General features: G+C 38.1%; 2 protein-coding genes across 2 annotated transcripts in view; both read left to right on the top strand.

The window, feature by feature from the left end:
• Positions 1–5,700, top strand: part of LOC121872148 — a 49,263-nt gene extending 43,563 nt beyond the window's left edge. Inside the window, exons 4-6 of the mRNA XM_042374825.1 lie at positions 2,248–2,405; positions 4,190–4,370; positions 4,866–5,700. Of these exons, the coding sequence (XP_042230759.1) occupies positions 2,248–2,405; positions 4,190–4,370; positions 4,866–5,050 (524 nt within the window). The 3' untranslated portion in view covers positions 5,051–5,700. The remainder of the gene's footprint in view (positions 1–2,247; positions 2,406–4,189; positions 4,371–4,865) is intronic.
• Positions 5,701–7,562: 1,862 nt separating this feature from the next.
• Positions 7,563–14,334, top strand: LOC121872149 (DNA primase large subunit-like). Its single transcript, XM_042374826.1, has 6 exons — positions 7,563–7,701; positions 7,944–8,062; positions 8,809–8,936; positions 9,457–9,728; positions 10,234–10,826; positions 11,516–14,334. The coding sequence occupies exons 2-6, from the start codon at positions 7,973–7,975 to the stop codon at positions 12,269–12,271; spliced, it is 1,839 nt and encodes a 612-aa protein (XP_042230760.1). The 5' UTR covers positions 7,563–7,701; positions 7,944–7,972; the 3' UTR covers positions 12,272–14,334.
• The last annotated feature ends 862 nt before the right edge of the window (positions 14,335–15,196 follow it).

A 15,196-nucleotide genomic window follows, 5' to 3' on the forward strand; every position in this document is an offset into this window, starting at 1 on the left:
CTCCTCCTCTTCCTCACATCATCTCCACACCCAATCGACACACCCATGTTTTGCCACCCCCTCCCCACCCCTCCTCCTCACACCCTGTACATACACTCTCTTAAGTGCTCACGGCTCGCCTCGTATGCTGATGCCACTGATTCACTTTTAAAGCCAAAGGACATATTGTTGACAGGTATCGAGTGAGGTGTGAGGTGAGTCCTATTGATAGACCTGACTGAGAATAGTGTTTATGCCTCCTTGCTGCCCCTCATAAAGTGCATTACTGTGAAGGTGAACAACAAGATGATAAAAGCTTATTTTTCGGGGATATTGGTATTTTTCTCCACCACCGAGACTCTCAATGTTTTCACCAACCAATTTATTATCAAATAGGATCAAAGGTGACGAGGTCGAGGTCTCCTGCCACCAGTCCTCATTACCTGTCCTACTGCGTGTGTGTGTGTGTGTGAGTGCTCTTTAAAAGCCTACAAACATTCACATTACCTCATGTGTAAATAAAATTAGACTGCAAGATAACTCGGTGTACAGACGTAAAAGAACCCAGATTTCACTGTAGAATTTCACTTAGGATTTTTATTTAATAACACAAATGTAGCCGCCAAGTTTCATTACCGCGTACTATACCTGAGGGGAGGGGAGGGGAGGGGGGGCTGCTGTAGGGAGGGGGGTCTGCTGTAGGAGGGAGGGGGCGCTGCGGTGGAGAGGCCTCGGTATTGAAGAACTGCATCCCTGTTGTCATACTCCGACTTTCAAAGACTCTCGCCAGACGTGCCAATACCTGCAGATGTTTATGCGTGTGAAATTGAATTATTGATGAATCACTTGTGAAGCGCAACCAGACCTCGAGGGAGAGTTGGGACGCAAGGAACACCTACCCCTCCTCCTCCTCTTCCTTTATCGCTATTACACCTCAACATCACACATTATCGGAGAATTGTCAATTTTCTTGCATTTCTGTAGTCCTCTTTCCTCTGTCACACTCTATACATTCTTTATCATTCTCTTTCTCATCTCCAGTTCTGTGTTTCTCTACGGTGTTTTCATCCTTAGTACTTTTAAGATTGTTTATAATTGCTCTATCTCTCTCTCTCTCTTTCTTCTTCTTAGTTAAGGTTTTCTTCTTTTTCATCTCAATACTTTTCACTCCTTGACGTTACAAAAAAAATTTTACTGTCTGTCTGTCTTTCTGTCTGTATGTCTGTCTGTCTCGTCTTTTATATTCAACAGTGCTATTAATTTTTCCTTTCTCACTTTTTAGTCTTTCCTTTAGACCCGAATGAGATGTGTCCTTTTATTTATTTCTCAGTAAAATTCTATAATAGTTTTTCCCCCTCATTCATATGTCCTTCTTTCTACCCTTACAATATTTACTTTATGATAACTGTCTCATTTCTTCCTTATTTCTTACTTATTTCTTCCTCATTTCTTGATCTCTTCTCTGGTGATTTTCTTCTTTTCTTTCACCTCCGTTGTAAGAAGTCACGTCATGGTTGTCGGTCATTCACACTCCCTTCCAGCCTCCCATAGCCAATACGTCTGGTACAAGTTATTCGTAAGCTGTACCAACATAGTCAGTAACATCAATCAGTCAGTAACCATCCGGGAGTGAGTCACATTTCACCAAAGAAAGAAAGAAAGAAAGAAAGAAAGAACATATTAAAAAACAATACAATATGTTTACCGAGCAAGGAAGGATACAAAAATCTATTCAGGTGAACTCTGAATGTTTTATGAGCGGAGTCAGTGGGTGTGTCAGTATACACGCGTCTACCTCAGGGACACACCTCAGGACGCAGGTAATCGCAGTTTGTTGTCGTTTCAACACCAGGGGACAAGTGAGGGTGGCGGTTCGCAGTATTAGGACGGTTAGCATTCTTCCCGGTGTTGTTGTGACTTGTATCAACATCGTTTATACCAGGATATTGGCCCTGGTGAAGGTGCTGCAGGCGCCCAGTCCTCACGATCAGCAGCTCCACTCTAGTACGTCTTTATGGCTGACGAGAGGATGGTGCTGCCATTACTGTTGCAGGTTCCAGGACAGAATCTAACCTAACCTAACCTTAGGTAACTTATGACAATCTGACATATTTTCATGACATTCTCTGACCTCTTAAGTATTCTTGATGTGTCGTATTGCCTTTAACTTCTACCTTATTTAATTAGTGTCTCCCAGTGTTGACTAACGTTCTCCTTGTGTCTCTTGGCTCGTCATTGTTAACTGACTTTGTTTTTTTCCGTCGACAGGGAAGTACGGCGGAGGCGGCAGGGAGGAGGAGCGAGAGCAGGTAGGAGGGGCGGCGGGTGCTGGCTCAGAGTTACTGCCTGAGGCTCTCGCTCTCCGTAACCCATCATCCATGCACAAGAGACTCTTCCCTCGCTGGTACCAGGCCTACGTCTACAAGGTAAATCCCCTTTCCCTCTTCCCCCATGCCCCCCTCCCCCCCTCTTCCCCCTCGTGCCTACCGCCCCTCCTCCCCCTTGCCCCCTTCCTTCCTCCCCCTTATCCCCCCCCTTCGCTATGTGTAGACGGTTACCTTATCTTTTAAGGGAAAGAGAGAGGAAAAACAAAAAGCTTAAACTTTTTTATTTTTTAGTAACACACATTATGAAGTAAAAACCAGAAAGTCATATAAAGGAAAAAACATATTCAAGAATTACATATACAGGGCTAGTAATAACCACTCAAGCTATCCAACCAGGAGCGAACTCGTAACAATGAATGGTTTTAAATTAGACAAATTTAGATTTAGGCGCGAAATAGGTAAACATTGGTTTGGAAATAGAGTAGTGGATGAGTGGAACAAGTTACCATACATCATCATTAACTCGAATACGCTGGATAGCTTCAAACATAGGTTGGATGGATATATGAGCAATAGGGGTTGAGTGTAAATGGGACTGCCTAGTATGGGCCAATAGGCCCGCTGCAGTTTCCTTCATTCTTATGTTCTTATGTTCACACACACGCACACACACACAACTCCTGATTTATGTACTGTACAGCCCTGTAAATGTATTCAATGCATATTATATCATTATGTCTAAATCAAATGTAAGTCTGTATATTTTCAGCCACCGGCTGCAACTCTATTAATAAACCGTTTATTATTATTATTACACACACACACACACACACACACACACACACACACACACACACACACACACACACACACACACACACACACACACACACACACACACACACACACATACACACACACACAAGAAAATCATGAATTCGATATAATTCGATATAAAAAATCAGTGCAGGACTAAGAAGTACTTAACTGTCTAAAGTTTTTGGCCCAAGTGAAATCTACAACAATGTGATTACTTTAAAATGATAAACATAAGTAAACTCAACAAAACAGTGACTCAGTTAAGTTACCTCGTGACAAGTGGAAACTCTCTCAAATCCTCCACTAAAATTTTCAGTTACCATAAATTTGGTTTACAAATGAGTTCGTTTCGTTCTGTTGATTGCACGTCTCAGGCTAATAGCAATTAAGCCATCAGTCAGTGAGTGGGTAAGTGTTCCCTCAACCCCAGGGCGCGGTGGTGATATTTGTACCTGTGATATTTACCTCGTGTTACCGGGCTTCTACCGTCCTTAGCTGTAAACTGTGATGCATTATAGGTTTACCAAATACAAGAGTGAACTAAGACCTTCCCTGGATTCTAAAATTATCGTGCATTCAATATTTTCCTCTAACTGATTATGGTTGAAACATAGTGTAATATCGAAGACATTTTCCCCCTATATATTTTTGTTGTCGATTAAGTGGAACAGTCTAATGCCATCTCACATCTCCCAATCATTGTAAAGAGAGACGCGGCCTTACACCTCCTCTCCACGTCTGCCGGGATAACGTAAAAATATTATTAATTTCAGTTTACATAATCCCAGGCCATAAGAGAGAGAGCATGTTTACTTTCCCGCGACAGGTGATGAAACAATGTCTCCTTTACACCTGTACAATATCTAGTCTTCCAACTAAACGATTATGACTCAGTAACTCTTTTCACGGTAAAGCACAGTGTCTGTTTGTTTGTATAAGAGAACCGTACACTACCTACTATCCCCTGTTACCAAGTCATCAGTAACTCTCTAATACTAAAAGAACCTCACAGTGCGTACACCTCTTATTTCCTACGTTAAATGAGCCTTTTGTTGATGTTTCAGAACCCAAGTTTCAACCGTGTAGTCGCTGCACCAGTGGGTGAACGTAAGAGGTTCCAGCCATTCCATCCCTTGGCCCGGTTCAGGGGTCTGGCTCTTACTGGCTCCTCTCAGTACTCCCCAGGCTACCGGGCCGTCCCTGACATCCCACTCGCTGACGATCCCGGCCATCGCCTCCCCACAGGTCAGTATTAACAGAGTTAGGTTAAGTCATTGGTCAACCCACCACACCCTGCAGTCAGGAGATACTGTACAGTACATGATACTGCTTACGTTACTCTGAGTGACTATCTCCTCTAACTCCTTCACTACGGAGACGTCAATGTTAATATTTTATTTGGTTAACGTCAGGCGATCTTATTCATCTCTGAGGTGACACCGTACTCAAGGAGTTAATAGAATATATTCATTAATAGAGTACATAGTACACGTGTTTACCACTAGTTTACCTTGATGGTATGATATTCTCTCTAGTAATCTATTCAATCTTAGTGATACATGTTGAGGTAAGGTAAATTAAGACTAGTAATCACTTAAAATACTTCTTTCCTCAAGCCTTTTAACTCTCAAATCATTTTAATCTGTTGTGAAATATTTGTGTAAGAAAATAGTTTGACGTCAAAGAGAACCATCGGCTCCTTGGTGAAAATAATAACAGGATCTTATGTGACACCTACAGCACCCAACGCCCCTCCCTCACCCAAGTACGAGAACCCAGTAGAGGAGGACGAGGCGACGGAAGAGGATGTGGGAAATCAGGTAAAGGCTGGAGAGTTGCTTCAGTTCCTCAAGAATATCGCCAGTGACAGGGGCCTCTCTAGCCATACCAAGGGCTTCAGGTTCGGCATCAGCAGGAGGAAGTAGACGGCCAGAGATCCTCCTCCCCCCAGTCATCACTACGCTCGTGCGATGGACCATGACGAATCCCGCACCACAACTTCTCCATACATACACACATACACACATACATCTCTATCTTACCACACCTCCCAAACTAAATGTGTTCATGTATTCTGATAGTAAGTTGTTCATGTAACTTGCAACTACTAGATGTGTTCATATAATCTCGTAGACAGTAGCTGGCATACTGAGCAGCAACTGGATGAGTTTAGGTAATCTGGTAGAAGTTGTTAACATAATTTGCATCTAATGGAAGTGCTCATGTAAGCTGGTCAACGTTCTTCACATATTCTGAATCTACTAGATGTATTCATGTAATCTAGCAGAAGTTAGTGGATGTGTCCTGATAACCTGGTGATAAATCATCCACATGACCATCTTCTACAAGACTTAATAGTTAAAGAAAATGTGGGTTTACAGCACAGCTTTATCGAACAAAAACTTGACGTTCATTATTATGTTGTGACATTTTTTGGGGTAAAGGGACTCCTAGTTGAGGGAGTATAGAGTGGGTGGGTTAGCGTAGATATAAACGTCAATGTGTAGCTATAATATGGTGACTGTGTACTATAATGTAAACGATTCACATAATAATAAAATAAATTTACATCGAATGTATGTATTATTTCTTAACCCCTCAAAAGTAATCAATGACTTCCCAGGTGTCACTACCGACTACAGTATTAATTGATATATGACAGGATTGATGGATGGGGTTGACGTGGGTGAAGGGCTGAGTTGATGGACTGAGTTAGCCTTAACTCAGTTTTGGTCTGAGAAAAAAAAGTTGGTAGATAAAATTGACAAGGTTGATGGATAAATTGATAGAGTTGAAGGACAGAGAAAGAATGTAGATGGAAATTAACTCATGAATCAGGCGGCCAGTCAAGCCATGACTACTAATGACCTCACAACAACAACAAGAATCAGAAGGCTGTCTGAAACTTTCATCCAAGACTAATTATATTCAACAAGGAGGAAATACATACGCAAACTCATTAGTACTAATATTTAGTGAATAGTAAACACCATGATATAACACACTTCAGTCAGGATATCTCATGAACTAGCCAAACCGCATCGATACATAATGTGACATTTGACCTACATCGGTGACCCTGACCTCCCATGACTCGGTGTATTTAGTGCTCTTTTTTCGAGAAATGTCATAATTTTGGAGCTATTTTTGCTACCCGTCAGTCGAGCGGACGATTGGTCATCTTTTATTCGCCAACATCGAATTTACCAGACATTGGCAGGCGGGCGGTGTTAATTTATACCTGTGAGAGCTTCACCATTATGACCACCACCACCACCATTACCACCAACATGATCACTACCACCACCAGCACAACCACCAACAGCACCATTATGACCACCACCACCACCATTACCACCAACATTATCACTGCCACCACCAGTACAACCACCAACAGCACCAGTATGACCACCAACATTATCTCCATCACACTCACAAGCACTGTCTCACATCAATGCCTTACAATTCCAACCACTGATCATTTACGCACCACAATCATTACCATCACAGTTCCACTATCAAAATAAATGTCTACCACACTCAAATCAACATGTATCATACCCCACATTCAATATCCACCACACATAATATTAAAAGACTCAGAATGAATCAATGTCTCTCCTTCTCAAAGAAAACGTAAATTCTGAGCTGGTAACACAACCAACCTGAGAGTATTTAAATCTGTTGTCACGAGTTAATGTGCAAATAATAACACAGCTTTATTGAAGGATGGAATATCGTCTCTCCCATATAAAAACCAAAGAATGATGGTGTCTGGATACTAAACAGGGAACTGGTCGACCGGTTAGTGAGAGAAGAGGATGAAGTTGGAAGGATCTACTGTTAAAGGGAAGTGTTGATAACAGGCCCACACTTCCCGAGTTGTCTGAGGGAGGAACATATCACACAGGTACTGGTATGTTTTGATGACGTGATTCTCGAATAGTTTTTCTTCCCATAAATAATGGATGTGTATCTTCCACTTCCATCATTATATTTTTACCTTCATGTACTGATGACATGCAAATACTTCTATTGAACATTCCACTTGTCAGCCAACATGTACTCAGGCTGTTTCCTTAAGGCAGCTGCACACTGGGCACTTTACCCCAAACATGTTGCCCATTTTGCTGGCCGTTGGCCTGACGGCCTAGCAAGCAACAGGATTTCTGCTGTTGCGAGAAATGGACAACTGTTTGCTGGGATCTTTGCTGGCCGAATTAGTGCTCAAATGAGGAGAGTGCCCAGTGTGTTGCCGCCTTTAAGGTATGAAGCAATAACCTAACCAAACCTACCTAACTTAAACTGTTAGTAGTTGAAGTCAGTATATAAAGTTAAAAATACTCAAAAATTATGAGGATATGCAATTTGTGTACAGCTACTGTTCCAACAAATTCTGTGATAACATTCAAATGTAAATCCCTTTAACTCCAGGTATGACCAACATTGGCAAATGTTCTTGTACATTCAAGAGCCTGTGCAGGCCCACTGCAGGTCAACAATGAACTGACTAACCTCCCACCTTGTTATGAAACTCATAAATGGCAGAGTTAATGAAAAAATGGTTAATCAAATGGTGTGTAACATTTGTTGATGTATTTTTGACTTCTTCCTAATAATATACCTGTATAAGAGAAAGTTCAATGGTAAAATTACTTTTTTAAGGGACTCATGCCATAGCTATATAATAATCTATGAATTAAACTGCATACTTGATGATCTTCTTTTTCTCATATTTGGTACAAAGTAATGATATACTGTATGGCACTGTACAGTACAGTATCATATACAGTACCTTAAGAAATATATTTCTTACAGAGTTGGTTTCATCCTGCCAATTTGCAGACATGACATTTTATATGAAACCTCCAGAAGGTAACATCCAACTTAATAAATTATATCAAGATGCAGAAACAAGACTCTTCTTCTTGTGTCAGGTACGTTGGTATGTTTAGTAGGTTAGTAGTTCTCAGGAAGATTTCTGAAATGTCTTACAGATTTATCCCTTTTGGTCCTGAAACTGTGAAAGACTTGATTGTACAGTACTTATACATGAGTCTCTGTTCATTGGTTCCGTTTTATATTGTAATGAGCTCTCAAGATTATACCCTCATATATCTGACCTGCCTCCAGTTAAAATTTCTGTTTGTTTTAGTGAGTAGTCATTTTTAGAATTGCTTTGGGGATTATCGCAGAGTTGTGATTTTCTCTCAGATTCTCTGGGGCTTTGTTCTTAAATTTCTTATAATACAGTATTGGTTACATTTAGCTTTCAGTTTTTTATCACCTTTTTCTCAGGAGAGTTATGTAAGGTGGATACACTGTCTTATGTCTGGTACAGTTGTGGAAATATGCTCCTACACCTCCTGTGGTAACCTGTGTCTCCAAACAGTTATGTCACAGTAGAAATATCGCTATTTAGGAATGAATGGGTATTGGTTATGTGACAGAAGTGATTGGTGGATAGGTATGCTATAGGTCATATAATTCGGCCGTTTGGAGACACGGGTTACAACAGGGGGTGTAGGAACGCATTTCCGCAACTGTATAAATAATATCAAGTTTGTATATTCCCTCTGGTCTTCAGGGTGTTAATTTTCTAAACTTTGTAGGATATTACATTAGTGTTTTTTTAATTTCTTAGCAAATATTTCTAGAATAGCTGTCATATTTTATCTTCCAGATTCATCAATGCTGGGGTGATATTGATCAAGTACGAAGTATCATTGTTGATCACTCATCCATTCGTTCTAATTCAGATTGTCTTATAGAAGGCTCACGTAAGGATCGCATTTCACACTTTGTGCTAAGGTTTGTGTTGAGTTTTTGTTATTTTCATAGTTTAAATTTATTTGGATGCTCTTTGTAAAGTTTGTTTTTATCAATGACTATTGGGGGAAGGCTTAGTGAAGACAGTGTTGGATACAGGGGGTCCCCGAGTTACGAATGGGCTAAGTTCTTGGGGACGTTCTTAAGTCGGATTTGTATGTAAGTCGGAACACATGCTATGTGCATACCATACTAACAGAACAGTGTTTAAAATCCCACTATATCATAGTCTAAGTCCTTATATACATCTAAAATCACTTAATTTAAGACAAAAGAAGAAATAGAATGACAAAATACAGTAAATGAAAATAAAAAATAAGTCATCAAGCAAATAAAATACTGTAAATTTCAAGTTGAACCCCGTTCGTATCAGTGTTTGTCTTAAGTTGAGCGTTCATAAGTCAGGGACCTCCTGTATATCACTGCACACTTTGGTGGACTTTTACCCCACAGGTATGTCACTATAATAACTTATTACTGTACTTTTGGTTTTCTTTCTCAGATTGACATGTTTAGAAAGTGGACAACTTCAAACCTTTTTTATTGAAGCAGAAACACAACTATTTGAATACAGGATGGAATGTGGAGGTGAACAAACAGTAACACACTCTGTGAGAGAACTGAAAAGGCATTCACATTTTGCTCTGAGGTCTATGGCTTTAACATCTTCCCATCAGAAATTCATAATTCAAGTACAGAAAATATCAGATGAAATTCTATCATCTGGCATGTTGGAATGTTATGGAAGACAGAACTGTCAACATGCCATTAAAGGTAGCTACAGTACCGTATTTATATTTTGATATTTGATTATACATTACAATATTTTAATTCACTTGCCTTTACTTTTCATAAATATCTACACTGTCATGGGAGTTGTAAGCCATTCCCCAAATTGTTAATGTACAAGGGGCTCCTGTTATTTGTCTCCCCTTTATTTGTTAATTCTCATATTCATCACTAATCAACTGGGGAACGCTACTGTTATTCATCATTTATATCCCACATATTCATCATTTGGACTACATGCCATGGTTGAGTAATAAGTTAACACATAAATACAGGTAAAATTTAAGTACAGTTACCAGGCATTTTTGAATGAATACAAATATTTTTTAAAAGATTTCATTTCCTTGGGTATGGGGACTATTAGTAAAAAAATAACAAAGGTAAACATATGATGTGCACTTTATATTCCGTTGCTCTTATGATTAAATGCAAAATGCTGAATACACATTGACATTACCATTCTATTGTGATTTTATAATATCTCTTGCAGTACCGTGGACAGTGGTGGAGTCTCTGGTAAAGGAGCGTCAAGTAGTTGTGACTGCAGGTGACGTTGAGATACATTGCCATAATTTACTGCAGCTGTTGTGTTGTGTGTTTAAAGCTACATTAGAATTTGGCCTGAAGGAATTATCTCTCTCTGGCGCCAAAAACTTGATTGCTATTGATGCGAGATTACGGCAGGTTAAGAAGAACCTCTATAGATTGTATAGAAAACATCAAGGTGGTGATTATATGGTTCTCTCTTCAAACAGTCTCCGTTCTACAGATATTGAGAGCCAAGTCCCGAATTTCCCCCTATGCATGCAAGAGCTCCACAAGATCCTCTCTAGCACAGGTCGTCTCCGTCACCATGCAAGGATACGCTACACTCTTTATCTTAAGGATATTGGGTTACCTGTAATGGAGAACATAGCCTTTTGGGAGAATTTTTACAGTAAACCCCATAAAGGTCATTCTGGTGGCTGCTGTCATACCTGGGACGGAACTGATAAGAATCGTTACACCTATGGTATCAGGCACCTGTATGGTATAGAAGGTGGCAGGAAAAATTATACGTCACATTCCTGTTCTGCTCTTCAGGTTTGTTGAGTATTCGTGTGAAATGTGTTTTAACCATAGTTTGGAGAATATACTGTAGTACAAAAATAGTAACTGAGTATCATGGTAACTTATTTTCATGAACCCTTCTGCATATCTGAATTTGAGAAGATATTTTTATATGAAAGCTCTTTTAATAAGTTGTATTGAATTCTTAAAAGATTATTTTAACCTACATGACTTAACCTGTTTTAGTGTGATTAACTTGAATTATGTCAGTGGTGATGAGGGTACAGTCAGGTCAGTATTTATTCAAAAAATTATAATGTTTATCAATGTTGTATATCAAACTTTAATTTTTTTAGTATCAAACGTGTAAAAGTACTGCACTATATTTTTAACTTTTGACCCAGTTCAATAACCTTCCTTTATTTTGTAGAGAATTAACATGAAGATAAAATCATTTGACATTAGCCAAATAAAATACAGTATTAAAAGTGTCATCCCCATAGCTAAGGGGTTAAGTAGTCTTAAATTTTTCTTCTCAAGTTACTAATTCAGGCTAGGGGAAATCCTAAGGACTAACAAACTAAGCAATCCAGTCTGGAGAAGCTAGGAAAATGTGAGAATATAAGCACCCTGTATATTGGTAGCATTAAAATTTTAGGAAAAGTTTTATAATGCGAATCTGTCAGTATTGTCAATTTAATATGATTTTACATCTCTTTTAGGATCTTCAGTCTCAACCATCAGAATTGGGTGGTTGTCCTTTCACCAGTTATGGGGAGGATGAACTCTCTGTTCTACTCTACCCCATTCTTGGAGACCACTTACAACTTCAGGAAGATGTTATTAAAGAAGTGAAAGCAGGAAGACCAAATGCCGCTTGTAAAACCTTATCTGCATTCACAATATACATGAATAAAGAATGTAGAAGGAAAAACCATGAGGAGAAGAAGTCTTTGAGAGGTTGTGATCAAGATAATATCAAGAACCTAGAAGAGGACAAGAACACTGAAGGATGTATTCCCAACTTATTAGATGTTAAGAAGAGGGATAATTCAAGTAAACTTACTCTTTTACCCAAATTATGTGAAGAACAGTCCAGAGTTTCAGATCTCATGGGTAAGAAGCACATCCAGACCAACCAGGTTTTAAAATCTCCCAATAACAGCAGTCAAAAAATATATGATGCCAAATTACAAGCTAACAAAGGCCACTGTCATGCTAAAAATTTTGGATATGGTGTTACAAACACAAAAACTATTAACTACAGTAATTCTGCCTCTGCTCAAATCCCATGTTTTAAAAATGTAGATTCTGCATGTTCTCAGGGAATTAATCTAACCACAAAAAGCTGTAATGGTATAAGAAATAAAATGCATGAAGCTGTGTGTGATATAGAAGATTTAAACAGCTTACTGAAATATAATTTTTCACATCCGTCACATTATTATTTGAGAACAAAGAGTGAGAGTAATGTTTGAACCTATTTATTTTTATACTACAGTCAAAGTTCAAAGTTAAGTACTCTTCCCTCAAGTTACAGATGCTCAAGTTAGGGAAATCAAGTTACATTGTTCAAATTAAGGAAATTTATATGAACAGAATTCAAAAAGTATGGAACAAGTTTTAAGATAAAGAAGAAAAAATTGTTTTGTCTGTTTTTAATGATGAATTGTCTGTAATTAAAAGTTTGTAATATTTTTATATTATTTCACAAAACTAAGTACAAATTGAGTATATATATATACTGTATCTGGGAGATATGTTACCAAGATATTGCCACATGGATAATTTTTAGGAGAGTTGTGGTCCTGTGCTGTCTAATAAACCACAGCAGTGTGGTTATGTTATTTTCTGATAACTTTTTACATAATTTGTTTTAATTGCATCTGTATATTTTAAGGCAGTTTTGAGAGGCAAAATTTTACAGTACAGAGGGTCCCCGGGTTACGAATGGGTTCCATTCCTGAGGATGTTCTTAAGTCCAATTTGTACCTAAGTTGGAACACATGCTACTGTATATGCATTCCGTACTTACAGAACAATGTTTAAAATCCTACTATATCATAGCCAAAGTCCTTATATACCGTCTAAAATCACTTAATTTAGGACAAAAGCAGAAATAGAATGACAAAATACAGTAAATGAAAGTAAAAAAAGAACAAGTCATCAGGTAAATATAATACTGTACTGTAAATTTCAAGTTTTAACGCCGTTCGTACCGGCTGTTATTTGTAAACTGGATGTTTGTAAGTCGGGGACCCCCTGTACTCAAATTCAGCTTGATATGTATTTTGTGAGGAAAATTTTCTCGTGTATTTTATATAAACTTTTACCTTAATTATTTTTTTATGGCAGAATATGGGTAAATACTTTTATCTTGACTTTGAATGTTAATGTAGATACTTTATTGTATTTATTTAAGAATTTGTTGTTGATATTACTATATTGAATGACATTATGCCCACAGTCTTCATTTAAAATCATACATTGGCAAAATGTGCAATAGTTTAAAATAAATTAATTGACCAACCATATATTTTACAGAATTATCCAAGTTACTCTGGCATAGACTAATATTTGTGGATCAGGTTTGTGTGTGGGATGTAGCTGCATGTAACACCTGAACTGTTGTACTGTACTTTATTTATTCTTATGAAGGTCTTTGTACAAGTCAAACCCCCATAACATATTTATATCTTGGTATTTATTTTTACTTTGTTTTCACTGTTGTTTCGATTTTAGTATAGACGTTATATGTCAAGATACTCTGTGTAGGTTTGTGTTATTTATACCCAAAGTCATATCCCTCCCATCACATAATTTTCCCTTTATACTTGATCATTTCATTCCAAGTACGTATAGGTAATATATCTCAGAGCAACATTATATTATGTCTATCATGTGTCTACTCACCTGGGCGCTTGTAAGAGTAGTTTCTCCAGACCAGTGATGGGTCCCTCATGAGAGACAACAACACGATGAAGAGGAACCCAAAGGTCTAACAACTTCTTATTCTAGTATTATGATATATATTATCTTACCTTTATATTCCTTAAGAAATGACAATGATAACAAAATATGATTACATTTATCTTGACCGCTCAATGTGACAATATGAAGTAGATTGAAAGTAATCAATCATGCTTCCTACGTTTAAGTGACACAACTCATCAACAACTGGAGGAAGTTTCCCAGATGACCGTGAAGTAAGCAACAGCACGCTGACTCACCACATCTTCATCGTGATCATCTTGCCTCGAATCAGACATGAACCAGCCAGTCTACATTTCCACCAGGTAGCCATGAGCATGACACAAGGGAGTAGAGCAAACATTGACGTCACCTTTAGCACCGTCAACTGTGTGTCTGTAAAGGTTTATTGTATCTTAGGTGATGTTGAATAGAAGGTTTTATTATATATAAGATTATTGTTTATCCATTGATGTGAAGAGAGGAACCATGATGTAACAAACTATATACAGTACTGTAGGGCAAGTACTTAACAGCTGATAGGTTACTTGAGGTTAAATCTGGTTCTTGTGGAAACTAATAAAATTTACAAGAATATTCATGGTAATATATTATTCTCCTTCACTTCCAATACTCATACAGTTAATAGGCAACAACACTTGTATATTATTGATACATTTATTACTCCTGCTGTTGGTGAAACAAGATGGGGTGAGGTTGTAGACAGCTACGAGGATGGTGGGTATTGCAAACGAGACTACAGTGACAACTAGAAACATGACAATACCTGTAGCAATAATTAAATGTTGGTGGTAGGAAAAATACTAGATCTGTGTTCCCTATTCCTTTGTGAGGATGGGTGTGAAGTTATTGATGGGTGAGTAGGTGAAGATGGGTGACAGCTGCTGAAGGTGATGTGTCAACTTTTACGTTTTACTTTTTATCCTCTTCACCTCTGATCGACTCGTTTCCAGTTAATATAACCAACTTGAAACATACATTAAAATTTCCATATAGAAAACGATAACACGTAAGAAAATGAGAATCTGAACGGGGTAGCTTGAGTATACTTGGATTGACTGTACACAAGAAAGAAAAATTTGTTTCTCCAGACAGATATTTCACTGAAACATATGACCTGGGCCAGTAGTGTGACTGTCTCCATGTGTCATATCATCTGTAGGCATTGTGTAACATAAAGCTTTATAAATTCATGTTGTTCCAATGGGTGTTTTACTTAGAAATTATTATCAGAGTCTTTTTGGTAATATTGGCGGGTTGATGCCTAGCCTCAGTGCACGTGCTGGGTATTGCCAGTAAGCTCCGAACTAATTTTTTTTATCATATTCGCCACTTATCAGCTGAATGTCGACTGATTGTGTTAACATAAATCTTCATATAAAATTATTAATGCAATATATCTATCTAAGGTA

Source organism: Homarus americanus, unplaced genomic scaffold (assembly GCF_018991925.1).
Source record: "Homarus americanus isolate GMGI-L3 unplaced genomic scaffold, GMGI_Hamer_2.0 scaffold22069, whole genome shotgun sequence".
Classification (NCBI taxonomy): Eukaryota; Metazoa; Arthropoda; class Malacostraca; order Decapoda; family Nephropidae; genus Homarus; species Homarus americanus.

What these genes read in the sequence shown, in the direction of transcription:
- LOC121872149 (XM_042374826.1), top strand. Translation starts at nt 7,973, where the DNA reads ATGACATTTTATATGAAACCTCCAGAAGGTAACATCCAACTTAATAAA. An exon ending in CTGTCAACATGCCATTAAAG is followed by an intron (nt 9,729 to 10,233) that starts GTAGCTACAGTA and finishes TATCTCTTGCAG; the next exon opens with TACCGTGGACAGTGGTGGAG. An exon ending in ATTCCTGTTCTGCTCTTCAG is followed by an intron (nt 10,827 to 11,515) that starts GTTTGTTGAGTA and finishes CATCTCTTTTAG; the next exon opens with GATCTTCAGTCTCAACCATC.